At 42.5% G+C, this 26,945-nt stretch overlaps 1 protein-coding gene and 1 long non-coding RNA gene across 11 annotated transcripts in view; one reads left to right on the top strand and one right to left on the bottom strand.

The window, feature by feature from the left end:
- ANK1 (ankyrin 1) overlaps positions 1-26,945 on the bottom strand; it is a 371,616-nt gene that overhangs the window by 2,366 nt on the left and 342,305 nt on the right. For 7 of the 10 annotated variants that reach the window (XM_089670260.1, XM_089670268.1, XM_089670261.1 and 4 more), the window contains 4 exons: positions 25,309-25,477; positions 16,911-16,994; positions 12,186-12,338; positions 9,910-10,050 (listed from right to left, as the gene is read on the bottom strand). In XM_089670260.1, the coding sequence (XP_089526386.1) occupies positions 9,952-10,050; positions 12,186-12,338; positions 16,911-16,994; positions 25,309-25,477 (505 nt within the window). In that variant the 3' untranslated portion in view covers positions 9,910-9,951. Of the gene's footprint in view, positions 1-7,031; positions 7,088-9,909; positions 10,051-12,185; positions 12,339-16,910; positions 16,995-24,143; positions 24,791-25,308; positions 25,478-26,945 lie in introns of those variants that run through there. The other 3 variants (XR_016311732.1, XM_089670269.1, XM_089670265.1) reach the window with 3 other exon arrangements.
- Positions 24,897-26,785, top strand: LOC149468380 (uncharacterized). The gene is made up of 2 exons (XR_016311733.1): positions 24,897-25,191; positions 25,267-26,785. It is a non-coding gene; the product is annotated as an uncharacterized LOC149468380 (long non-coding RNA).

Below are 26,945 nucleotides of genomic sequence, written 5' to 3'. Positions count from 1 at the left end.
CTTTACTAAATCAACCACATTGGGTCGGAGAAGGGCAAAATTCACTCATCCTCTACCAGTGGCTGCTGATAAACACAATCTGCTGGATTCCTCTTAAATTGACCACATATAGTACAATCTAATTGTATAATCTCCTTCAGATTCACCAAAAGCTATGTAGAGGGACTTACCTGCTTGGATACAAACTGAATGGATCGCTTTGGTAGATAATGACACCTTGCAGTTGTTGGTAAATCTAAAGTAGATTGTACAATTAGATTGTCACCTGTATGCGCAGCGTTATGAATAGATGTATGAACTAGGTAAGCCCAAATGCTCCAATCCAGCCTTTAACAACCTAGCAAGGAATCAGAATATGCCCACTCCACCTGTAATAGAATCAACATGTGGCGTTATCCTTCATTTACTAGTATATCACATGACAGCTAATATCTGTTAATACAATATACATGCTAATAGTCATATTCACTCTGGTTATTAACAATTAGTCAAAAAAACGAAGATTTGCAGAGAAGAAAAGGAAATTCAGATTTTTACAGGCATGGTGTGATTTACATAGCAGCCCTTGTAGTGATAATGTGCTGGGGCTCAAGGTGGCACTTTCTTATTATTATACTGGCCTGAGCATGGATACAAAAATGCCAGCCCGGTCCTTTCAAGCTGCTGCTAATTAATCATGTCCTGTCTCTTGTGTTCTATTATTACAATTGTGTCCTTGGCTGTCCTGCTGCCAGTATAATTCCAGTTTTGTTGCCAATTAACCCCCCCTGCTCAAATTCCCAGTGCCCCTATTATATTTTACCAAAGGCTGTCACCTGCATAACACACCAGCAGTGGGCAGATTCAAATTATTTTGGGGGTGCTGTGCTGGCAGAACAATTGGGGGGCTAATAGGGACTGCTGCAAGCTCATGGGTGTTGCATTCCAGTGTATGGCTTGTAGCGCCTAGGAGGTATACTGAACAAATGATGGTAGTAAATTAAATGGGCTTATTCAATAAACAGTGCATTCTACAAGCAGCAGAAAACACTGCTCCTAAACGTTTCTCAATGAACAAACCGTCTGTTCAAAAGTTAAATCAGCTCAGGAGTGGAGTATTCTGTATCTTATGGGGTTTGTTATTTGTGTAATAGATAAACAGGGGAATACTATTGTGCACCATTTGACAGCTGTGTGGATGTGTGTCCCCAAATCTACACAGTGTGCGATTGTAGCCATGCACCTGCATGACTGTCAAACAGAAACCAGCGGCTGTGTTAATGGCTCTTTGCTCGGTTGTATAGATAGGTACACCGATGTGAACGAGGACATACACTCAGATGGATAGATACATACACACATACACTCAGATACATATACACATATACACACTCAGATGCATACATACACTTAGATACACCAGGATAGAGATATTCATTTACATTTTCAAATGACAGGTATTCTCAGCCGAGCCCAACAAGAATTGAAAATTACAGTCACCTGGTAGATAAAGGTCCTTATCCTTGTCTAAGACCCCGTTCACCCTGGATGTAAATTGGCATGCGATTTCGATGCCATGCGACTTGCAAATCATATGCCAAATCGCAGCCTATTGTCCGCAATTAGGGCGGTCATATTGGTGTGGTTCTGACTTGGTCAGAGCCTCACTGATTTCTACAGTAGTACATGCACTACTTTTGGTGCTATTTGCATAGACATCTGTATCAGATGTCTTGCAAATTGCACCTGAAATCGCCATGTCATCCGACTTTGAAATCGTGTGACTTCACTGTAAGTCGCACGATTTCAAAGTAGGGTTTGAGGTGACCGGGGTGTAAAGTCTTGTTAATTGAGCCTATTCTAGGTGGGACCATGACTGAACCCAATCTCATAGTACAATCTTCTTTAGAATAGATATACACTTTACAATCTGACTGTACAATCCTCAATAGAGTTAGAAATATGATGTAGTATAATGGCCTTCACATTTAGATAGAAACAGAATGGTCTGTTTAGTCACACTATTACACTACATGGTTTTTGTAAAATCTAGGAGATTTTCCATCAGATTGTAATATGTATAGACAGTTTTATATTAACAACAACTGCAGGAACCAACCTGATTGGCTAGAAGTTGAATGGATTGTTTAGGAAGGCCCTCCAACTACATAATTGTTAGTAATAAACGAGGTTGTGCAAAGATTGCACAGACTGTAACACATATTTATCCTAGATTGTAAGCTCCAAGGAGCAGGGCCCTCCTAACCCTCTTGTATTGAACTGTATTGTCTCCCGTTATATTGTAAAGCGCTGAGCAAACTGTTGGCGCTATATAAATCCTGTATAATAATATAGGCACCTTTACAATGACCTGTAGGGTAGCAGTGATGAGAATAGTTGGTATAAGAGTTGTAGAGGGATATACACTGATTTGCCATATCATTATGACCATCCACCATTAAATTATGATCACCCACCTAATATTGAATAGGTCCCCTTTTTGCCACCAAAACAGCCCTGACCAGTCGAAGCATGGATTTGACTAGACAAAGTATTACACTGTCTCCACCAGCTTGTCTTCTTTCCATAATGCGTCCTGATGCCATCTCTTCCCCAGGTAAGTGACACACAAGCACCCGGCCATCCACATGATGTAAAAGAAAACATGATTGATCTGGCCAGACCACCTTCTTCCATTGCTTTGTGGTCCAGTTCTGATGCTCACGTGCCCATTGTAGGTGCTTTTGGCTGTGGACACGGGTCAGCATGGGTACGCTGACTGATCTTCAGCTACGCAACCCCATAAACAACAAATTGCAATGCATAGTGTGGTCTTACATTTTTTTTAAATCAAAACCAGCAACAACTTCTTCTGCAATCTATAGTAGCTCTTCTATTGGATCAGATTACATAGGCCAGCCTTCAATCTCCATGTGCGTCAATGAGCCTTAGCTGCCCATGACTCTGTTGCTGGTTCAACCAGTTTTCCTTCCTTGGATCCCTTTCGGTAGGTCTTGACCACTGGAGACTGGGAACTTTCCACAAGAGCTGCAGCTTTGGAGTTGATCTGACTCAGTCACCCAGCCATTATGATTTGGCCCTGGTCAAAGTCACTCAGATCCTTACGCTTGCCCATTTTCTCTGCTTTCAACACATTAAATTCAGGAACAACTTGCTCACTTGCTGCCCAATATATCCCAACCACTTTCAGTTGCCATTGTAATGAGGCAATTAATGTTATTCACTTTACCAGTCAGTGGTCATATATGTATGGCTGATCGATGTATACTGAAATGTCATGGTACATGGCTGGGCATATCTGTACAAGGCATGTCTGAGTTAAGATGTTACATTGAAATGTGAGATTGATGACAAGACTTTGAAATGTCCCCATCGCTCTGTACATCCACAGGTGTGACATCGTACATCTATATTTATCTTTGCCTTGAAAAGGCCTGCTTGTTCTGTCCATGTCACATGGAAGCACAGTGCCAGTGGGACCGAGGGGGGGCAGCTCAGGTCTAATGTTCTCATTGGGTGGTATAGAGAGAAGAGACCACAGACAGATTATCAAAGGATAAATCATCGGACAAAGTGACAGGGAGGAGGCTGCCCGCACACAGACCCAAATATAACACAGATATCTCTCCACGTTGTACATGTTCAAAATAAAACCTGCACTGAGGGAATATGGTGGCTGTCATTGCTGACTTCAGAAAACACTGATTACCTGGCTGTCATGCTTATCCAACAGCTTTGGTACTTTTGATCTCAGACCTCATTCTTAAACTTGCATGTTCCAGGTCAGTGACAGCCAGGCAACTAGTATTATTTCCAGCCAGTCAGCCATGACAGCCCCATTACACATGTTTGTATGAATGCAGAATGCATGCATGCGTGTATTTAGAAGTAATGGAAACTGACACAGTCGTACATGGCAACAGTAGGCAGAAATTAAATCAAGAGCTCAGTTTTTCCAGGGAATAAAATTAAAGACAAGCACATTTTTATACTAGCTTTCTACAATCGTATTTTTCTATGATATGGGTGTTACGAGTGGTGACACAGCAGTAAAGGTGATACTTTTCATATAACTGGTATGAGGCGCTAATTTCCCTGTGAAGTTCATCCTTTGGAGGTGTGCCTCTCATGTGGTGGACGTGTCCTTAACCAGCGTAGAGCCAGGAAACCACCAACTGTGTCCTGTTATTAAAACAGACTTGCTTCAAGCTGGCAGATCCTTTGCTAAATACACATTCCTCCAAGTCATCTCCAATTTAGGATAAAGATTTCTAATTCAAGTCTGCAACACTGATCAAACTTTTTTGCCCAAAAACTCAAATGGTGAGTCCATCCAGAAATGATATTCCAACTTATAGAAGATCTTGGAAAGTAAAACTACCTGACAGTTTCTTATATCTCTCGGGGACTTTGTTGGTAAAATATCTGATCTTCAGTTTCTGCTTCCACACACCTGTTATGGCCATTATCAGGGGGTCCCACTATCTGTGCTGGGTTTTATTTTTTCATTATGAAGAATGCAATGAAAGGGCCTTGAACATCCAGAACTCCCAGGACCCATCCAAACTGCTGTCCCCCATCCATTCGAATTCAGCATAGTAAGCATTGAAGGTAATGCTTTGATGTGTGTATTGAGTCATTGGACTCCATACACTTTCTGTCCCAGATATCTGGGGGCACAGTTGTGCCAAAGTTCCCATTCCTACATTGATGTGTATGCCAATGCAATGTTATTAGGTGTGTAAAAATGATCCCAACAGTTATTATACTCTCTGGATTAAAATAAAAGCAATCTTTTCGAAATTCATTATATGTCTTGCAGTCAATCATTTATATCACACACAAGTCATTCCTGCTGCACATTGTTCAGATCAATTACACACATACTTAATTATAATTGATCAGGGAATATTTAGTAGAGGAATGCATGTTATATCTGTGCTGAACATGAAATCTCAAAAAGTAAATTTGTAAAAAGAGTAAACAGTGTAAGGAGTAAAGGGCTATGAGCAGCAATCATAGCAAACCAATACGGATCCATCCAATACTGATATGTCTTCAGAAAAATAAATTCTGGTTGGCTGCCATGAGTTACTGCACTTTGCATTAAGCACTTTGCTTCTTACATGTATTACTGAATAAACTCCGTGTATATAGTCTTACCATATGGGTGATGGAACTGGATTAAATAGATGGAGAGCCGTGCTAACGTGTGTTCGTAAGAGGGAATTAAATAGTGTGTGATTGGATAAATGATATGACCAAGGTAAGTGATAGGGTAAATGGGTAGGACACCTACTGTATATCACTATGCCTAATACCAACACTAACAGAAGTCAAACTGGAAAGGGACAGAAGTATAGTAACAAAAACATAATGGAAATTTAAGGTTAAGATTTCAAAAATGATACAAAAAAATCCTAGGTTAGGAAATAAGAAAGGTAGTGAAAAACAATGCACCAAATAATGAGGTGGACACTTGTAAAAGGATTTCCTATGAATAAGAGGAATTGTTTTAAGAGGTGAAGAAAATGGAACAGAATCGATGAGGGGACCATGCTTAAGGACATTAGGTGCAGTCATATAGGTCATGAATTAAATACCAGGATGAACATAAAGGTCATGTTGTGGCACAATATCAGACAGGGTAGAGGGAATGTAGCAGGGTGAATAGATTATGTAGAATGGATTTCTTTTAGACAGAGGTGGAGAGATCATACAGAATGAATGGATGGCCAGGTCAGAGGTGCCTTTCACATGCACACAGAAGGGGATATATTGGGGAACATCATCACACTGTAGTAGGACAGAGGAGGGAAAGGAATCAGAGAGAATATTATTATGGGAAAAGGTAGTCATTAAGGAAAGGGGTCAACGTTATGGCAGCTACCACAGGTAGATATAAGCGAAATCATTCCTGGGCAGAGGATCAGATGTTGTCATGAAGAATTAGAGAAAATAAAAGAATTAGAGATCCATGCCATGAGCAGAGGCAGATACTGGATAGACAATAGATGATAACAAGCTAAGAAAAGGAAAGGAACCCAGTAGGCACCAGTTGTTATGAACTGTGAAAGTGGCAAATACAGAAGAGTGTGTCGAACATACAGGGTGGGCATGGGGAGTAAGTAACATATAGGTTATGGCTGGAAGCCCCAAAACCTTCCATAATCAGAGGTATGAAGGAAGACCTGACCTTGGTGGCCATACCGACCATTTTTCCTTTTCAAAAACTGCTGTGATTGGTTGCTAGGGACAAAATGATCAGTACTTTTGAAAATGCACCCAGCAAGATAAATAAAATGAAGTTTCCAGAAAAAGGACATAGAGAAAAGGAGGAAAGATCTGGAGAAAATGGGCAAGCATGGAGGAGGTACAGAGAAATAAGGAAAGAGCCATGAGACAACCATGCTAGGAAGCGCTGGGTGGAGAAAATAGAAAAGATAGTTTGAATTACTATAACACAGTAAAGTAAAACATGCTAAATGGACAAGGGGAAGTACTTTGCAATAGGTTAAGAAAATATTCATATGTTCACACTTTCAGTATTAGTATTAGTATTATTTTATTATCTTAAGCGCACTTTATACTCTTAATAATGTGATCAGAAGAAATCTACCATTTTAATTCCACTTTCTAACTTTCAATGTGTGTCATCCATTGTTTTGCTATCATTCTAATGCTGGTGGATATAATAAAAGGTTTCTATAGAAAATTAAATGAAATAAATGATGGAAGGCTTTACTGTTGATAGCTATAATAAATTCAGGTTGAAAGAGATGACTACAGTATGTGGGTGAAGTATAAATAAGAGGTCAATGATGGTGATATTATTGGTACAATAAGTGAGAATTATAATTTGACACAGCAGTCCCGTGTCTCTACGGGTGGCAGAGACAAACAGGCACAGCTGTAATATTTCACATTTTTCTTCTATCAGCAATGAAAAATAAATGTCAAATCCACTCATATAAACATATTTTTAATCATTCCAGCCAAAAAAAATAGTTAGCAAAAAAGTCAATACTCACGCTTACAAAGGAGCTGTGACCTTTTAAATGGGTAGGTTACACGTTGTGGAGATATACTTTACACGGTAGAAGGAACAATTATTGGTTTATGATGGTAAATCAAATTTAAGTGAGAAATCACAAACCTAAATTAGCTTGTTTTAAAGGGTACGTATACTTCAGTAATAAACAATGCTGTGAAGGAGGAGCAGAGGGGAAGCAGACAGATCTAGCCCAGATTATCTCCATACTGTTTTTCTGCAGTGCTAGCAGAGTAGCCGGTGGCAAAGTTAAAGCTGAACTGTGGGATAAGCAAATATTTTCTGAATAAAAGAGACGTGCATTTCAGCCAGATTTGTGCAGTAAACAGGTATGAAACTTTTCTTTGTTTCAAAGCTTCCTGTAATAAAGGACAGTTACTGCTGCTCTCGCTCCTTGTGCAGAGTGACTGGTATCTGCCCACTCATGTTGTTATGCTGGATTTACAAAGGCATTTGGTGCAAACATAGAGGATTTATATTTGTTGTGGCTATGGAGAAATAGATTTAAATTACAGTATTTGAGCCCAGAATTTAGCTTTAAAGCATACGTAAACCTGAAAAAAAATGGTCATTTATTGCAGCTTAGAAGTTCTAATAGTGGCTTTGCACTTCTTTTTTCAGGCCTCTCTTCCTTTATTTTTACTGCCAATTCTGCCAGTAACACACTTCACTCACCGTACTGTATCTGTGGAGGAGCAATGTTTTCTCCCTAAGACAAGTAGTATGTTAGGACTGCAGAATACCTCCTCCTCTCCTTATTTCACAAGATAGGATGTGGTGTTCATTAGTCCACAGATAGAATTGGGATCAATGCTAACTGATTAGAGTGCAGCACAGGAAGTTTTCACAAGGTTTATGGCAGGATCAACAAGTATTTTTTGCATTTATTTTATAACAAAATTATATTCATGATATATTTACAGATTTATAGGAGAACCAAATAACTGATGTTAATTGTTAGGGTTTACTTACACTTTAAGTATGACCAGGGGATCCTCACAATGCCATGCTGGCAGTACAGCACTGGCACAGGGCTTTGTTAACAAAGGCAAAATTGTTCTGTTTATGAAATTATTTTAAATTTTCCATATTAGCAGTGAAATCATGTTACCAATTTACCAGTGATGCCATACCAGAGCCAGAGGGATGCCAGGCTATTCCACCATTCCCTGTGTAACTTACAAGGCTGGCACTTAAGAGATACACTATGTATCCCTGTACTCATGGTAACCCCCCACTGCTTGTGTATAAAATTCTGAGAGCATCCCATCTTTCAGCCTTTAGTAGTACAACCCAATACTCATATACAATACTATAAACCACGCCTGGCTATTGAACGCTATCAGTTAACGATTGGTCACAAAGTATGCAGTGCAATGCAAGTGTTTTCCAGGAGACTAAAGGGTAAAACAGTCATAAGGATTTGATGTACAGGGAAATGGATTTGGTTCTTCCAGGAACACGGGAGCTTTTTACTCCTGCTTATTTCACTCTTCCTCAACAGTCATAATACTCAGGGCAGTGTCTGCCTTCTCTACCCCTTTCTTTCACAGCATATCATGTTCTCCACAACAACAAGTTAACTTTCAAAAGGAACTCTCACCAGAAGTTAGAATGGCTTGTTAAATCCCTCAGGGTACCCAGTGCACAGCACTTCTGTCCATTAAATCAGTGCTGTGGTTTGTAAGTTAAATGTCTTGTTTAGTATTGTGAGTGCTGGCTGCAGCTCCACCCAGGCATAAGCCCAAATTATGGATGCTCCTATAGGGGAGGTTCACTTAAGGCAAAAGCCTCCTCTCAGATCTACAGCCCTCCTTGCCATGCAGCTGATGCCTCCTCTGCTCCATTTATGAAGATAAACGCTCCACAAACCATCACATCCCATGAAGCTGTGCCTCCTCTGCTACCGGTAAAATAGAGCCTGCAATCAATTATCCCCCCCAAGCTGCTAGCCAGTTCTTGGCAGATGACTACAGTAGTCACTGGCAGCTTGCAGAATCTGGGAAACAGTTCTGTCATTCACAAAAACCCAAGCCGGCAACAGCAAATACACACCAGCAGCCAATACATTTGTCCAAGAGAGATTAGTGTAGTAGCTTCCAATGGCACAGTCTGCATAGTAAGTAGGGCTGTGGATGTTGTCTGCAGTGTTCAGAGGGAGTAGGGAATGTGCAGGCTGTATGTCCACACTGCCCCCACTCTTCTATGCACAGTTGGTCAAAGTTCATCTTTTTTGTCCAGTACTGTCGGACAGCATGGGTGGTGGAAAGGTCTAGCTACCCAATAATGCTGTTTAGAAAGCACAGCGCCGATTTAACATGGTCCCCTGGGGATTTACCAAGCCTTATGAACATCTGGTGAGACTTCTTTAAAGTAGAAGTCTGGTCTAAGTCTATCTAAGTTTAAACCTGCTCCCAACCCCTTTCTAAGATCTATACTAACTACCTTGTAAATAAAAGATGTGTATCCTTACTTTTTCTAAGGGTGCTCTGGTCTAGTCACATGAGCTCTCCAGCGACCGGGTTCAGGGCAGAGGACAGAGCAATGACAATGGCTACAGTGCCTGGGCGGTGACGCTACCCATAGACTTACTAAGGGGCATTTGTTGTCCACTGCTCCCTCGTCTCTCCTGAATCCGGCACTGGGATCTGATCAAAATGTGCTTAGATTAGGCAAATATATACATCTTTCCTTTACAGGGTAGTTAGTACAGGGACTAGAATGAGGGTGGGAGCAGGTTTAAGCTTAGATTAGACTGGACTTCTACATTACGGTTAAATACAGAGTGTCCCGGTTAGTCCACATGTACTACAGACTAAGGATGTTACCTGGGATTTTCCCAAACTAAATTGCATTACCTGGGCGTTTCCCAGTATTTTGGGTGTCCCAGATTTGTGGTCTCACTGCTGCACCCGTTTGGTGCCGGCTCGTTTCACAATCTGTGCCCCTTTCCTCCCGTCTCCGACCTCTGACCTCAGAGAGTCAAACTCGTCCTCTGCCTGCCAGGGGCAGCCCGGTGAGGGAACATGGGTTTTTAGGAATAGGGAGATGAAAGGGCACACATGGACAACAGAGGTAGACGTGGAGAAAGAGACACGAGGAATACACAACAATAAATGGGACAGAGAAAAATATGAAGAATGAGTATTGAGCACAAAACACAAGACAGAACAAGAGAAAGAACAAGTACATGACAAAGGTCAGCGAAGACAGCTCTGTACACTGTGAGTGTGTGAAAAAAAAGATGACCTGTAAAAAGGATATATGAATGTATCTATATATTAGCAATTCATACCACCAAACTAAAGATGAAAGTGTGGACTGAGCATTTCTAAAGTATGCAAGCAGTTTGTTTAAAAATGCAGCCAGCACTCCTATTAAAGTGATCCTAAATGGTCTTACATATTTCCAAGGTAATAACGGTGCTGAGGTTTGGGCACTTTGGGGTGCCTGCAAGTGCATGCATTAGTCTTCTAATTGTCTTCTCTGGTTCCCAAACCTATACATAGGACATTGATAGCTGGTCACGCTGAAGTAAAGTTTTGCCTCCTGGTACTAAACCTCACCTTTCATTTATCCGTCAAAAGGCCAGAAAATCAATGGGCAATAGAGGCTTTGGCTTTTCATAGTTGGATTACAGGGAGTGGGCCTTAGCACCATAAGGGGCATAGATTAATTTTAACTTGGGCACAAATTGAGGCTCCTTGTACATTCTGGGCCTCGGATCCCTCATTTCAAGACTATTAGAGGTACTTGAAGGTATCACAAGGTGCCTACACTTCAACATAGTTGTTACCTTAGAATTGTTTTAGGCCAGGTCAAGTTAACTTTAAATTCAGTATTCAACATTCCCAGACTGCAGCTAAAGAGTTCTTTAAATTGTTAGTTCACCTTTTAAGAAAATATGAGGTGAACTAGCGCTGTACACCCCCACCCTCCAGTTTCCGCTGTACTTAACATTGTCAGTGCTCACACAGCTAGTGCAGCAGTACAGGGATTTAAAATCTCCTTTCTGCAGCACTTTCGTGAAAGATCAGAGCAATGCTCTGTGTCAGCAATGATCAATCAGAATTGCTCTGATGCATCCTGAAAGTGCTGAAGAAAGAAGGAAGAAGAGTGCAGATTTCAAATTCCTGGACTGCTGCACCGGCTGCATGGACCCTGACAACTCATCACCCACAGAAGTAAAGCGGGGAGTGGGAAGGATGAATAGTCCTTGTTAACCTTTTAATTTTTTTTTTAATGTGAACTTGCACCTTGAAGGGATTTAAAAACCTGCTTGAACCTTGATGAAGGCTTTATAAGGCTTCCTAAATGCTTGCTCTACAAACTGCTCTTCAGGCTACTAGTACTTACAAGCTAAACCCAATAAACTTTAGTAGTCTGTCTCCCTGATTTTCTGCACATGCAAGGAAAATTACGAAAATTACATTATGTATGTGCACCGTGTTACTGGCAACCTTCTTGATAATGAAGCCTTTTTAATTTCTACCTGTGTCATTATGATTCAGAAATAAACTACTCTTTGAACTTTTTAGGAGTGCTGGCAATATCATTTAATTTTCAGCTAGCAAACATCATTCGATTTACAATTTCAGCAACCTTTGCATACAGTGTGACAACTGCATGAAATGTGATGTGGGATCCACATACAGGTATCTTCAAACCACGGTTAACCATATGTGTTATTTCTAAGAGTACATTGTCTGTGCAATCTTCTCTTACCTTGATCAACATCAGATCAGAAGGCGGTCAACTGTAGGCTAAATGCACCTGAAAGCACGGTGCATTTGCCTACCAGCACAAGCCCTAATGGCAATTGTATATTCTAATTGTAAACAGTGTGACCAGCTTAAAATGTTTTTAAAGCTTTTATCTTCAGTCTATTGATTTGTACAGTAAAGGGTATCAGATCAACTCTGAACATTCTGTTTTTATCAGAAGTGCACCTTTTCTGTACCCCTTTCTAAATATTAAAAATCTGGAAAGCAAGGTGAAATGCTTGAAATTATAAGACCCTGTGTGGATGTTATGTCACAGGTGACCAGTCTGGGGCAAGACAAGTAGCAGCAGGTGGGAAGAAAGAGACAGAAAGCAGATGAAGATGAAGAGGGACTACATGGGGACATCATACCTCTCTGTGCAGCACTGCATATTTCAGGTAATTCGGTGTCTCACTCTCAAGCTCTTCTGGCTCTTGCAATGTCCCCTCAATTATCAAGTCTTCATTGTCCCCCAAATCTGTGGACCCTGGTGGCCCCACTCTGCGCAGGACCTTTCGGACTATCTACAGAAGACACAAGACAAAATCCAGACATTAATAAATTATTATTATTATTATACAGTGTTTATATAGCGCCAAAAGGTTTGCTCAGCGCTGTACATTAAAGTGGGGGGACAGAACATGAGACAATACAGTAACAATACAATCCACGAGGGGTTCGAGGGCCCTGCTCTTTTGAGCTTACAATCTAGGAGGGAGGGGGTAGAGGTACAGGAGGAAGTGACTGTGGGGGATGGAGTGGTAGGAGGAGTGGAGGAGAACGGCTATTAGGTGAGGGTGGGGTAGGCTTCCCTGAAGAGATGGGTTTTCAGGGTGTGCCTGAAGGTGAGGAGGGTAGGTGACAGTCTGATGGATTGGGGTAGGGAGTTCCAGAGGATGGGGGAAGTCCTGGAGAAGTCCTGCAGTCGGGCGTGGGAGGAGGAGACCAGGGAACTAGAGAGTAGGAGGAGGAGCGAAGAGCACGGGTAGGGTGGTATTTGGGTATCAGGTCAATGAGGTAGTTTGGGGCAGGGTTATGAATGGCTTTGTATGTCAGAGTTAGTAATTTGAATTGAATGCGTTGGGCAATCAGGAGCCAGTGAAGGGATTAGCAGAGGGGGGTGGCAGAAGTGGAGCGGTTGGTGAGGTGGATGAGTCTAGTTGCTGAGTTCAGGATAGACTGGAGCGGGGATAGCGTGTGTTTGGCTAGGCCTGTGAGAAGGGAGTTGCAGTAGTCTAGGCGTGAGATAATAAGGCAGTGTAGGAGTTGTTTAGTGGTGTCTGGGGTGAGGAACGTACGTATCTTCGAGATGTTGCGGAGGTGGAGCCTGCATGAATTTGATAGTGATTGGACATGAGGTTGGAAGGAAAGGTTTGAGTCCAGGGTGACACCTAGGACTTTGGTGTGTGGGGTGGGATTGATGGTGGCGTTGTTAGTCATGATGGAGACGATGGGGAGGGGTTCACAGGCTGGGGGGAAAACTAGGAGCTCGGTTTTGGAAAGGTTTAACTTGAGGAAATGGGGCGACATCCAGTCTGATATGTCGTTTAGGAGGTGGGTGATGCGGGCGGAGAGTGAGGGGGTGAGGTGAGTGGTGGAGAGGTAAATTTGTGTGTCATCGGCATAGAGGTGGTAGTTGAAGCCGTGAGAGTGTATGAGTTGGCCAAGGGAGGAGGTGTAGATGGAGAAGAGAAGGGGTCCGAGGACAGAGCCTTGGGGGACCCCAACAGAGAGGGGGAGGTGGCAGTGTTATAGGTAACGCTGAAGGAGCGTTGGGATAGGTAAGAGGAGAACCAGGAGAGAGCAGAGTCCCTGATGCCAAGGGAGTGTAGTTTAGTAAGGAGGAGGGGGTGGTCGACTGTGTCAAAGGCTGCGGAGAGGTCGAGGAGTAGGAGGACTGAGTAGTGGCCATTAGCTTTGGCGGTTAGCAGGTTGTTAGTGATATTAAGTAGGGCGGTTTCGGTGGAGTGTAGGGGACGGAAGCCGGACTATAGTGGATCAAGGAAGTTGTTAGTGAGGTGGGCGCTTAGGTGATTGTAGACTAAACGCTCAAGGAGCTTGGAAGTGAGTGGCAGCAGGGAGATGGGTCTAAGGTTGTTCAGGTCAGTGGGGTCCAGGGAGGGTTTTTTGAGTATGGGGGTGATGTGCGCGTGCTTTAGGGGGGAGGGGAATGCGCCAGTAGAGAGGGAGAGATTGAAGATGTGGGTGAGGGAGCGAATGATGGAGGAGGGGGGTGACCGGAGGAGTTGTGAGGGGATAGGGTCCAGGGGGCAAGTGGTGAGGCGGGCTTCTGTGAAGACCTTAGTGATCTGGGGTTTATTTACTAAAGCTGGAGAGTGCAAAATCAGGCTCACGTCTGCATGGAAACCAATCATCTTCCAGGTTTTATTGACAAAGCTTAATTGAACCAGCTTAAGAAGTTAGACGCCGATTGGTTTCTGTGCAGATGTGAGCCTGATTTTGCACTTTCCAGCTTCAGTAAATAAATTCCACTGTGTTCTCCAAAGGGAAAGACAAAAAATGACCAAGGTGGAGCTATTTTGGTTCTCTAGACTGTAGTAAAATGCTGATAATTTTATTTTGCGGTCTTTTAGAGCTCCTGGTACAGAGGGGAGTCCTCATGGGATTGGATGTTCCTTTTTGCATGTGGTCAAGAAGAAGATATCACTTTCCATTTGTGCAAGTTTCTTCAAATGGTTTTCAGTTCCAGAAGAGTGTGATACATTTTGGCATCTTCCATCATAGCAGTAGTATAGTATAGTATAGTATAGTATAGTATGGTTTAGTAGTATTGCTATGATGGAAGATATGTTTCTGGAACTGAAAAACCATCTAAAGAAATTTGCTCAACTGTACAGTGATATCATCTTCTGGACCACATACCAAAAGGAACATGTTGACTCAAAACTCAAAATGCCACTCTACAGACATACAACAGCAAATCTGCAGATCACTTGTGTACCAGGAGCTCTGAAAGACTACGAAATTAAACAAAATTTACTACAGCCTTTAGGGGGCTGTTTTTAAAAGCGAAAATGTCTAGGGAAATGGCACATATGACAAACAGTTTTACAATTTCTGCACTCATTTTGGCACATACTGAGGTGAAAAGAACAAAGCAAAATCTATTTGGTAAGTAACTCTACAAATCTATGAATAATAAAAGAGTGAACACTTTTGTATTTGCAAATAGAATATTTATCAAGCGTAAAGTAAAACTATAGGTAACATTTTTTTGTTTTCATTTTGAATAGAGCAAGGCAGGGTTACAACTCTTGTCAGATTTATTTTTTCACCATCTGTGTCCCATTGCAGATTTCCCTTCACTTCCTGTCCCATAGCCAAATAGGAAGTGAGAGAAAATCCCTGCAGATTAAGGGAATTCCTTGGGGACCTCCAGGTCACCAGAACTAGTGTCTCCATTGGAAGATTCCCCTTCTTACATTTCTGGGGACAACCCAAAATTTGTGATTTTCTTTTACTTTCATTTTCGATGATAATGGTAAATTGGACAAGTAGAGAGGACAAATCTTCTTAAGGGGGGGGGGGGGGGGGGCACAGACTGCAATAAAAACTCACAGGGGTTCTAATTTCTCTGCGCTCTATCCAAAACTAAAAAACAGTTTTGCCTTTAGTTATACTTTAATAAATAAGATAAAGCTGTTTCACCATCCAGCCAGCTAATCATGCTAACAAAAATATGGTTCCTAATTCCCTTGCACTACATATTCAATAGGAGCACGGCTTCATCTTATTACCAACATGAAAGTGTCACTAATCCCACAACAGTAAATTCAGCCTGTATATGCAGTAAATCATGCTTGTTATACTCACTGTGTAACCTAAGGGGTTAATCCTCTGCATTGTATAAAAAGGCAGTTTGATCCTGTCTTTTCTGTTCCTCCCCTTTTTCAAGCGACCACCTCTTATCTCCTGATAAGACAGACTGAACCATAGGCATTTTGCACATGCTCAGCTTGGTGTGTATTGCTAGAGAGGTTTTTGTTTTTTTAGGAGAGTGCATGTGATCAGCACAGGGCCAATTAGCACTGTCCAGACAGAGGTCAGCGGTTCTGCATCCTACAAGGAGCAGAAAGAAAACTCCTCCTACAAGCTTTAGCTAGTGCTTGGCTGAATACTGATAGAAGCCACAAGACTGCTCTAACTGCTGATAGAAAAGTTATTTAGCAGTTTATATTTACTAAAAAAATTGCATTTCCATGTTGTGTGTACTGTGGGAGACCAGATATAGTGAAAACAGGGTCCTGGGTTTAGTATAACTTTAACTCTGCAAAGTAAACAGTCTTTACTTCAACCGTTTTATGTTTTGGCAAACATTTGCCAGCAATCCAATATTTTGAGCAGAGGAAAACTGGAGATTTAAAGGAAACCTTTATTGATAGTAAAAGGGAGGCTGCTATTGCAAATCTACTTCTGAAAAAGCTAGGCTCATGACTGCCAGAGTCAGAGAGAAGACAGAATGTACTAAACACACTGGATATCAGTAACAGCCAGGCAGCTGGCATTTCCGAAATATTGAAAGGACAATTGGAGCATATGTGGCCAGAATGGGAGAAAGCACATTCAACTGTATACTGTATGTCTAGGCTCATGCACAAGATATGCATTGCTAGAGAAGATAAAAAGTGGACAGGGGAGACTGATCCCATGATTTACAAACCATACAGGAGGTCAGCCGCTGGGACAACCTTTTTGTGGTTAATATAAAGCCAAAGATAAAATCCCAAATGACAATGAAGTTTTATGTACAGCCTGACATTTGAAATGTGGAGAAATAAGTCTGAGATAGTTCCTAAAAAATAAATGCAAAGTTATACTGTTGGAATTGATAATGTGCTGTTGTGGCTTTTTTCAATTACAATGTACTCTTTATCAAAGACTAATTTGTAGAAATGCAGCGGAAATGCAGAAAAAAACATGTTTTTCATTTTTTTTTTTGTTTAGAGTGAAGTTACCTGTTAAACCTAGCTCATGAAATCACAATGAGGTAACCCAGCATGAAACAATAAATACAAGATAGGGTATAAAGCAAGAGATGATGTGGGTGACTATGGAGAGGGAAGTATTCCACCCACCTTCTTTGTGACTATGTTCCCCTGCTCATCTGTAAATTCTTCTTCTGTCACCTGCTCCCCAGGAATGTCAGGGACTTCATTCCCCTGAAACAAATGACAATGTTATTGCACAACAGCAGTAAATATAGATGGTCTGCAGGAACTGTACATACAGGATCTGCTACCAGAAATAGTCAGGCTGGCTCAGACTCACCAGTTATTTTTAAAATGGGAAGTTTGTGAACAGACATGACAGTTGAGCCCAAGTTGTAGCCCACAAGTGTAGCTGAGATATGCAGAGATGGAGCCTCTTAATTTTAAAGATATCCAGTTACAATTGGGCTTATTTATGCAAGAATTTGAACATTTTGTTTTTAAATATTTAAAATTCTGCTGATTTAGCTTTACTTAGTTTCATCATGCACAACCATTGTAACTTAAAATGAATTCTACACACACCAAAGTATTAACATATTACAAACAAGCAGTAGAATTGCCTTAAAACAAACTATCCACGGAAGCACAGAAATCTCAGCCATTTTCTATGGGCTTGTGCACATTGTGGCAGTTCAGATGTACATTTACAGCCCTCTGGCTTCTCTCTTAGTCTAACACAGGGGGGGGTTACATTTGCTGCGGTAACATTTTTACCCCTTGTCGTTGGGCCACAATGCAACTTCCCAACAACCACATGTAATGCACAGGGTTGTGTCATGGTGGCGCAGGCTTTCGAGGGTTAAAATAGGCGGTGAGAAGGCAACATATCACCTCCCAGCCATCTGTCACCTGCCCTCTGAAAAGCCCAGTGGATTGCATTTCAGAGGGGTGGCAAGGGCTACCACTCATGTAAATGAGCCCTGTGTTAGCAGAATCTTGACCAAATGCCAGCCTTCTAACAAACACACAGCAGGCATCTCTAAGCTGTTAGAAACCAACGGAAACCCAACTTTAGTGTTTGTTGTGATTTTTCGAGGAACTTTATGAATTATTTTACATTACAAGCAGCTAGAGAGGTAAGGGGTGGCCTGTTTCTAAGATCCTTTAATGCTTCCCAATATACATATATGAAGGTATGCATCCAGAAGGTGCTGTGAGCTCAATGCTTATTAATACAGCATAGTTAGGGGGAAAAGACAGTTATTCAAACTGCTCACTGACTTTGGTTTGGCAGCTTAACATGCAACCAAGGCTACCCTCCAGTAGGTATTTGGGAACGTCACACAGAGCTCTCCCTTTATCAAAGCTCAATAATTGCAAGGGTTTACAAAGGCTAAGAGAAGCAGATACCAGAGAAATCTTAAATGTACTGCTTGCAAATGAATCATATGATACCAGTAAAATGGCTGCAACAAGTCTAAACTCATGTGATGACATTCTCTGTCTTCCAGCTCCTAAGTAACTATAACATTCTCATATTCCCTGTAGATATTTGCATCCTTCTCACTGCTGTCACCTGGGAAACTTGGGAGTCTCCTTGTCATTTGAACTCACCCCAGCACTGCCCAAAGGGGCCTGTGCAGAGATAGGCAGTGGTAGAAGAAGGGGGTACAGAGGTGAGCGGTGCTGGATGAGGGGGACTAGAGGTATGCAGTGGTAGAAGAAGGGGTACAGAGGTGAGCAGTGTTGGATGAGGGAGACCAGAGGTATGCAGTGGTAGAAGAAGGGGTACAGAGGTGAGCAGTGTTGGATGAGGGAGACCAGAGGTATGCAGTGGTATAAGAAGGGGTACAGAGGTGAGCGGTGCTGGATGAGAGGGACTAGAGGTATGCAGTGGTATAAGAAGGGATACAGAGGTGAGCAGTGTTGGATGAGGGGGACCAGAGGTATGCAGTGGTATAAGAAGTGGTACAGAGGTGAGCAGTGTTGGATGAGGGAGACCAGAGGTATGCAATGGTATAAGAAGGGGTACAGAGGTGAGCAGTGTTGGATGAGGGGGGCAAGAGGTATGCAGTGGTATAAGAAGTGGTACAGAGGTGAGCAGTGTTGGATGAGGGAGACCAGAGGTATGCAATGGTATAAGAAGGGGTACAGAGGTAAGCAGTGTTGGATGAGGGAGACCAGAGGTATGCAGTGGTAGAAGAAGGGGTACAGAGGTGAGCAGTGTTGGATGAGGGAGACCAGAGGTATGCAGTGGTAGAAGAAGGGGTACAGAGGTGAGCAGTGTTGGATGAGGGAGACCAGAGGTATGCAGTGGTAGAAGAAGGGGTACAGAGGTGAGCAGTGTTGGATGAGGGAGACCAGAGGTATGCAGTGGTAGAAGGGGTACAGAGGTGAGCAGTGTTGGATGAGGGAGACCAGAGGTCTGCAGTGGTAGAAGAAGGGGTACAGAGGTGAGCAGTGTTGGATGAGTGAGACCAGAAGTATGCAGTGGTAGAAGAAGGGGTACAGAGGTGAGCGGTGTTGGATGAGGGGGACCAGAGGTATGCAGTGTTAGAAGAAGGGGTACAGAGGTGAGCAGTGAAGGATGACGGGGACCAGAGGTATGTAGTGGTAGAATAAGGGATACAGAGGTGAGCGGTGTTGGATGAGGGAGACCAGAGGTATGCAGTGTTAGAAGAAGGGGTACAGAGGTGAGCAGTGAAGGATGACAGAGACCAGAGGTATGCAGTGGTAGAAGAAGGGGTACAGAGGTGAGCGGTGTTGGATGAGGGGGACCAGAGGTATGCAGTGGTAGAAGAAGGGGTACAGAGGTGAGCAGTGAAGGATGACGGGGACCAGAGGTATGCAGTGGTAGAATAAGGGGTACAGAGGTGAGCGGTGTTGGATTAGGGGGACCTGAGGTGTGTAGTGGTAGAAGAAGGGGTACAGAGGTGAGCAGTGTTGGATGAGGGGGTGCAAAGGTATGCAATGATAGAGGCAGTACAGAGGTAAGCAGTGGCACAAGAGGGAGTACAAAGGTGACTGATCATGAATAAGGGCATTACAGAAATGAGTGATGCTGGACAATGGGATGCAAAAGTCAGCAGTAGTAGATGAGGGGCTGTAGAGGTGAGCTGTGGAAAAGGGGCACAGAGGTGAGTGGTGGTGGAGAGAGGGATGCAAAGTTGAGAAGCAATGATAAGGGGTTTCAAAGGAACACTTTTAAAACATATCAGATATCAATGGAGAAAAATATCATGCTGGCTATAACCGGATATGGACTGGGTAATGAACGTAAGGCTGCCCAATCATTTGGTGGAAATGAAAATTATCACCCTACAAAGGACAAAATGCAAAGACACTCCGAAAATGAAGTGAAAAAATGATGCAGCAGGCTAATCCATTTTGCTGAAATTTCATTACAGCAACTCAGAATGGTACTAGTAGTTTGTATGGCCCCCACGTACTTGTACTATATGCATGCCTACCAGCGTTGTGGCATGCTCCTAATGAGACAACAGATGTGTCCTGGGGTATTTCCTCCCAGATCTGGACCAGGGCATCATTGAGCTCCTGGACAGTCTGAGGTGCAACCTGGCAGCATCAGATGAACAGAAACATGATATCCCAGAGGTGTTCTATTGGATTTAGGTCAGGTGAGCATGGGGGCCATTCAATGGTATCAATTCCTTCATCCTTCAGGAACTGCCTGCATACATTTGCCACATGTGGCCAGGCATTGTCGTACACCAGGAGAAACCCAGGACCCACTGCACCAGTGTAGGTACTGACAATGGGCCCAAGGATTTAATCCCGATACCTAATGGCAGTCAGGGTGCCATTGTCTAGCCTGTAGAGGTCAGTGTGTCCCTCCATGGATATGCCTCCCCAGACCATCACTGACCCACCACCAAAACGGTCATGATGAACGATGTTACAGGCAGCATAATGTTCTCCAGGCCCTTTCCCGTCTGTCACATGTGCTCAGGGTGAACCTGCTCTCATCTGTGAAAAGCACAGGGCGCCAGTGGCGGACCTGCCAATTCTGGTGTTCAATGGCAAATGCCAATCAAGCTCTATGGTGCTGGGCAGTGAACACAGCGCCCACTAGAGGACGTTGGGCCCTCATGAAGTCTGTTTCTGATTGTTTGGTCAGAGACATTCACACCAATGGCCTGCTGGAGGTAATTTTGTAGATACTGGTCCTGCTGATGGGTTAAGGACCTTCTACGGCCCTGTCCAGCTCTCCCAGAGTAACTGCCTGTCTCCTGAAATCTCCACCACGCTCTTGAGACTGTGCTGAGAGACACAGCAAACCTTCTGGTAATGGCACCTATTAATGTGCCATCCTGGAGGAGTTGGACTGCCTATGTAACCTCTGTAGGGTCCAGGTATCGCCTCATGCTACCAGTACTGACACTGACCCTAGCCAAATGCAAAACTAGTGAAAAACAGTCAGAAACGATGAGTAGGGAACAAAAAGGCAGTGGCCTCCACATGTATAACCTTTCCTGTTTTGGGGGTTGTCTCATTGTTGTCCATCTAGTGCACCTGTTGTTAATTTCATTAACACCAAATGAACTGAAACTGATTAACAACCCCCTCTGCTACTTAACTGACCAGATCAATATCCCAGAAGTTTAACTGACTTGATGCTATACTCTGATTAAAAAGTGTTCCTTTAATTTTTTTGAGCAGTGTATTTCACTGTGCAATTTTATTAGTTGGCTGACTACCTGAAAACAAGGCACTCCCTGTGTGGCTGATATCCTATCTCAACAATTGTTAGCAGACAGAATAGTTTATTCCCTTGATGTCGACCGCACGCAAATTAATGACCTCACAGAACTGGGCTTTTTTCCGTGGGGCCGCTAATTTGCATACCTGTCTTTCTTCTGGGAGTGCGCTGCAGGGCTGTGTCACTGAGAGCCCGGGTCCCATTCTAACGATCGGGACCCGAACTCCCGATTCCAGGTCACCTGATCGCTGTGATAGCCTCTGATTGGCTTTCACAGTGATCAGTCACTGTGAAGCCCACCCCCCTTGTTTTCTCTCTTTTTTCTCTCTCTGAATGGAGAGAGATACATTGTGTCTCTCTTTGTTCTTTCAGAGAGAAAAAAAGTGTGTGTAAAAAATAAATAAAAATAAAAAAATAAACAAAAATATCTAGATCAAGGTTTGATCTAGGCCTGTGCCAGGGTTAGTGTTTGGGTCAAGGTCAGGATCAAGTGTCAAAGGTCAGTTTTTCTTTTTGATCAGGGGTTTTCTTTTAATTTTTAAATTAGTATCAGTATCAGTTAGTGGCATGATGACAAAAAAAATAAATTGCGCACTATTGATTCTGGGCTGTACTACGGGTACAAACAACAACTAACATACACACATGTGGTATTGCTGCGATCGTCAGGAGCAGGAGAGATTATTTTGGGTTGTTCTTTGGTGGTAGGCTATGGTAGTAGCAAAAAATACGCAGCTACATTAAAAAATTGTTTTTTTTTTTTCTATTTTGGGCCAGTTTTACTTTGGTATAAAAAAAAAAAATCAGGAGATATCCATTACCATTTACCACCAAATGAAAGCCCAATTTGTCCTGAAAAAAAAAAACAAGGTATAATCCACCTGGTTGCACAAAGCAGTTGTGATCAGTGGTGTATTTAGGTTTTGTGCTGCCCTAGGCAACACAAAGTTTGTCTGCCCCCACAGACATGAACCAACACCACCCCCTTTCCCCCTCCTGTGGATAGAGCCTGACATTGACCAACAACACCCCTGCCCCCCACCTGGGAGAGCCTTCCACTAACCCTCCCCACCCACCCTCAGGCAATAGAGAAAAAGAAGCTCATCTTCACAACTCCAGACATCCCCGGGAACGAGAGCTGGGCTCTACATACACCATCAAGCAGCCCACAGCCTCTCTCAGATCCCACCTAGTTCCCATGGTGTTCCTTCTTCCAACCCTTCTTCTGGAGGGAGGTGCTGCCCCCCTGAAAAATGGCACCCTAGGCAAGTGCCTTGTTGTAAATACGTCCCTGGTTGTGATGATATGTACGGTTTTAACACATGTCAAAGTTGCTAAATTGTATTTAGGCGTTAAGATTTGTTTTACCCTTAGGCACGAAGGGGTTAATTGAACCTCTAAGAGCTCCCTCTAGTGGGCAGCCTACTAATTTTAGATTAAATACAACAAAAATACACTCAGATCACAGCTTTGGCTTCCAAGAAGCAAAACATGCTCTTGTTAGAAGCAACAGTTATCTTACAGTTACATAACAAACAGTTTTCGTACATTATCTTCATTCTATGGTATGTCTGTATATCAGTCTATATATAGAGTAGAAAAGTCCTCATATATAAATGAGATCTATACACCGCACACTGCGCCCTATACACTGATATACAGCGGGGAAAAGTCCTATTATATAAATGAGATCTATACACCGCACACTGTGTCCTATACACTGATATATAGAGGAGAAAAGTCCTATATAAATGAGATCCATACAATGTGTCCTATACACTGATATACAGAGGGAAAAAGTCCTATTATATAAATGGGATCTATACACCGCACACTGCGTCCTATACACTGATATACAGAGGAGAAAAGTCCTATTATATAAATGAGATCTATACACCACACACTGCATCCTATACACTGATATACAGAGGGGAAAAGTCCTATTATATAAATGAGATCTATACACCACACACTGCATTAATATTCAGAGGAGGAAAATCCTATTATATAAATGGGATCTATACACCGCACACTGCGTCCTATACACTGATATATAGAGGAGAAAAGTCCTATTATATAAATGAAATCTATACACCGCACACTGCATCCTATACACTGATGTACAGAGGGGAAAAAGTCCTATTATATAAATGGGATCTATACACCGCACACTGTGTCCTATACACTGATATATAGTAGAGGAGAAAAGTCCTATTATATAAATGAGATCTATACACTGCGTCCTATACACTGATATACAGAGGGAAAAAGTCCTATTATATAAATGAGATCTATACACTGCACACTGCGTCCTATACACTGATATACAGAGGGAAAAAGTCCTATTATATAAATGAGATCTATACACTGCGTCCTATACACTGATATACAGAGCGGAAAAAGTCCTATTATATAAATGAGATCTATACACCGCACACTGCATTGATATTCAGAGAAGGAAAATCCTATTATATAAATGGAATCTATACACTGGACACTGCATCATATACACTGATATACAGAGAAAAGTCCTATTATATAAATAGGGTGTTTACAACGGGCACTACATCCTATAAATTCATGTTTTAGTTCCCTACATTGAAACAGAAGATGAAGTGACAGTAATAAAAGATATGAAAGCTGATCAGCCCGTTTACCTTGACGATCACTCTCCGGCGCACAACCTTGGTGGTCAGTGTCTCTTCGTCGTCCTCCACTCCTCCTTCCCCTAGTTCCCGGTCCAGTTCTGTGTGCATTCGCTTTAGTACAAACTTTGCTGCTCCTCGTACAATGTGCACCACATTCTGACAGCTCACCACAAAAAAGCCAATCAGGACTATGCAGACCCCTAGCTCTGTCAGAAAACCCCACATTCTATACAATCTTCTCACCTGCTAAGGATAGCCCTTTCTTTCTCAACCAATCAAATATTGCTGAATTCCTTATCCCCCTAACTAAACAACTGTGATGTTGGCGTGTCTGCCCAGTCTGCCCCTCTCATATTCTTCACTCTTCCCTGTACCATGAACCTATAATAATAGAGATAACATCAAAGAATAATACGGATGCAACTGGACGCCAGTGATTTGCTACTGTAAGCGAAGGATAAAAATAGCATTCCCCTCTTGCCCTAAGTATCTATTGATCCCAATAAGAGGACCCACAAACATAAATCCTACTGATCAGCAGTTTGTCCAAGTGGATTCCAAATGTCAGCCCTAAAATCAGCAGATGTTGAGGTGCGGGGGGCCGAGGGAAGCCCCGTATGTCAGCTCCTGGGAAGATTTCAGGCTCTGTGTCAGCTGTTTGATGAGGAGGGGCTGAAATTAGAGCTAAAGGGAAGGCGGAGGGACACTTAATACTCTGGCTGGAAAGTAAAAAGGTGGTAGAAAAGGGAAGAGTAACCTCAAAGCTGTTCTGAAAGTCACTGGGAGACTGAAACCCACACCATCTTAAGAGTCCCATACACAAGGACTTCTAACTGTTCCAGCAGGAATAGATCATACCCTCAAGAAATTGTTTTCACCCACATGCATTCCTACAATTCAGTGCATGCTGGTTGATCTCTGTAGGCAATGCGAGGTGCTAGCTTACCTCTGTGATCAGCAGAGAATGATAACCACAAGAGATACGTGATGCTTGGAGGTGATCTGTCATGTTTTATGACTACACATTGGATCATACAAAGCATTGACAGGAGACCTTGTATGTATGCATTTAATGACATTTGTGTTTATGTGTTTTTTGGGTTGTCGCTAACCAAATATATGCTCTTTACAGGTAAGAGGTAAAGCGGTGAGGACACACCATCAGAGCACTTACCCCTCCTTGTCGTCTTGAACTGTACACAGTGCTGTGTTCTACCCGGATCATCGTGCTGCTTTTTAAAGTTGGGTGGAGCTCCTCATATGCTACTGGTGCACCATTATCATGATGAGGAGATCTACGTGGAGAAGAGGGTGCAGGGGCATCAGAAGTCCAGTCCAGGATCCTACAGATGGGAAGGATATCTGCTTAAAGGAAACCTGTCATGAAGGAAATACATTGACCTCCGCTTTTGAAAATGATTACTGCCTGGCTGTCATTTTCATCCAACAGCTTTAGTACTTTCCGAGTTACCGATGTAGATCAGAAGTTCTGACTTTACTTGCTGCCTACTTACTCTGGGCCTGTGAGTTAGAAAGTATTGAGGTCATAGACAACAAGCAGTCAATGGCAGCTCTAGTATTCCTTTCAGCTTACCCTTAATATCACCTGCAAGACTGAATCTAACAGAGAACACTATACAACTTAAAAACATCTGAAAAAAATAGCCATTACTTTCTAAGACCTTTTTCACTAGCAAGGCTTCATAGTCACTTGCAGCTAAGTGGACCTGCTGGGGCTGATTTGTTGTAGTGGAGAGAAGTCTGGCATTTTTGCAGTTTTATTAATTAAATCAATGTAAACACTACAAAATCCTATAGATGTGACTACTACAGACTAATATCAAGGATTTTAAAGTGAATAATGATGCATTCTTATTAAAAAAAAAGAACGGTGGCTAGATTTAGTAGGTAGATGGTCACTCAGGGTGATGGTCACTTGGTTTCTGGCATTTGGGTATATTTTACTATTGGTTTATAATAGGTTTACCAGAGGCAGCCAGGACACAGACACAGATAAGCAAGACCACATGTCACTGACAGGCTTGGAATGGCAGTTGGGCAGTTGGCAGTTTCCTTACCACTAAAGTAAGGAACATCAGGCCTCTAATAACAAAGTGAAAACAGTTCAGAAGGGTACATCACCCTGCTGGCTACAAAGGTCTATAGCAGGCATTTTCGATGTTTTCCAACAGCTGGGACTTTTTTTTTTTTATAGTGGTTGTAAAGGTAACAAGTTCTTACCTTAATGGATTCTTCACATTGTAATCTTTTACGTACAGCTCCCCCACAACCCCCTTAAATACTCAATCCGATCTCAATCCAGGGCTGTGCACACTGCAGCAGATCTTCTCCTTGCTCTAATGGGCTTGGCTGAGAGCAGTGGGAGCCATTGGTTCCTGCTGCTGTCAGTCAAAATCTGTGACGGGCTCTATGTATGAACAGACGCAAACAGTTTGGCTCGGGAGCGAGCCTGCACAAGTGCCCCCATAGGAAGAAGCTTCCTATGGGGGCACTCGGCGGGGGAAGCCAAGTACGCTGGAGGGGGACCCAAAAAAGGAGGATCGAGGCTGCTCTGTGCACAACCATCGCACAGTGCAGGTATATATGACATGTTTGTTATGTTAATGAATAAAACAAATGATCCTTTAATATCACTGTAAGGTAGATTGGACTTTTTGAAAGTTAAAAATGGTTGACAAGTTTACTTTAAAATAAATAAAAGTTAAACTCATACTTGGAAAACCTTCCACAAAGTAGTCCCCTAAATAAGCCTCCACTCACTTGACAACAACAGCCTTCTTACAATTCAAA

Source organism: Staurois parvus, unplaced genomic scaffold, assembly GCF_062004578.1.
Source record: "Staurois parvus isolate SC_StPar_1 unplaced genomic scaffold, SC_StPar_1.0 ptg000088l, whole genome shotgun sequence".
Classification (NCBI taxonomy): Eukaryota; Metazoa; Chordata; class Amphibia; order Anura; family Ranidae; genus Staurois; species Staurois parvus.
The sequence above is the reverse complement of the archived record's forward strand: the minus strand, read 5'-3'. Positions and strand labels throughout refer to the sequence as shown.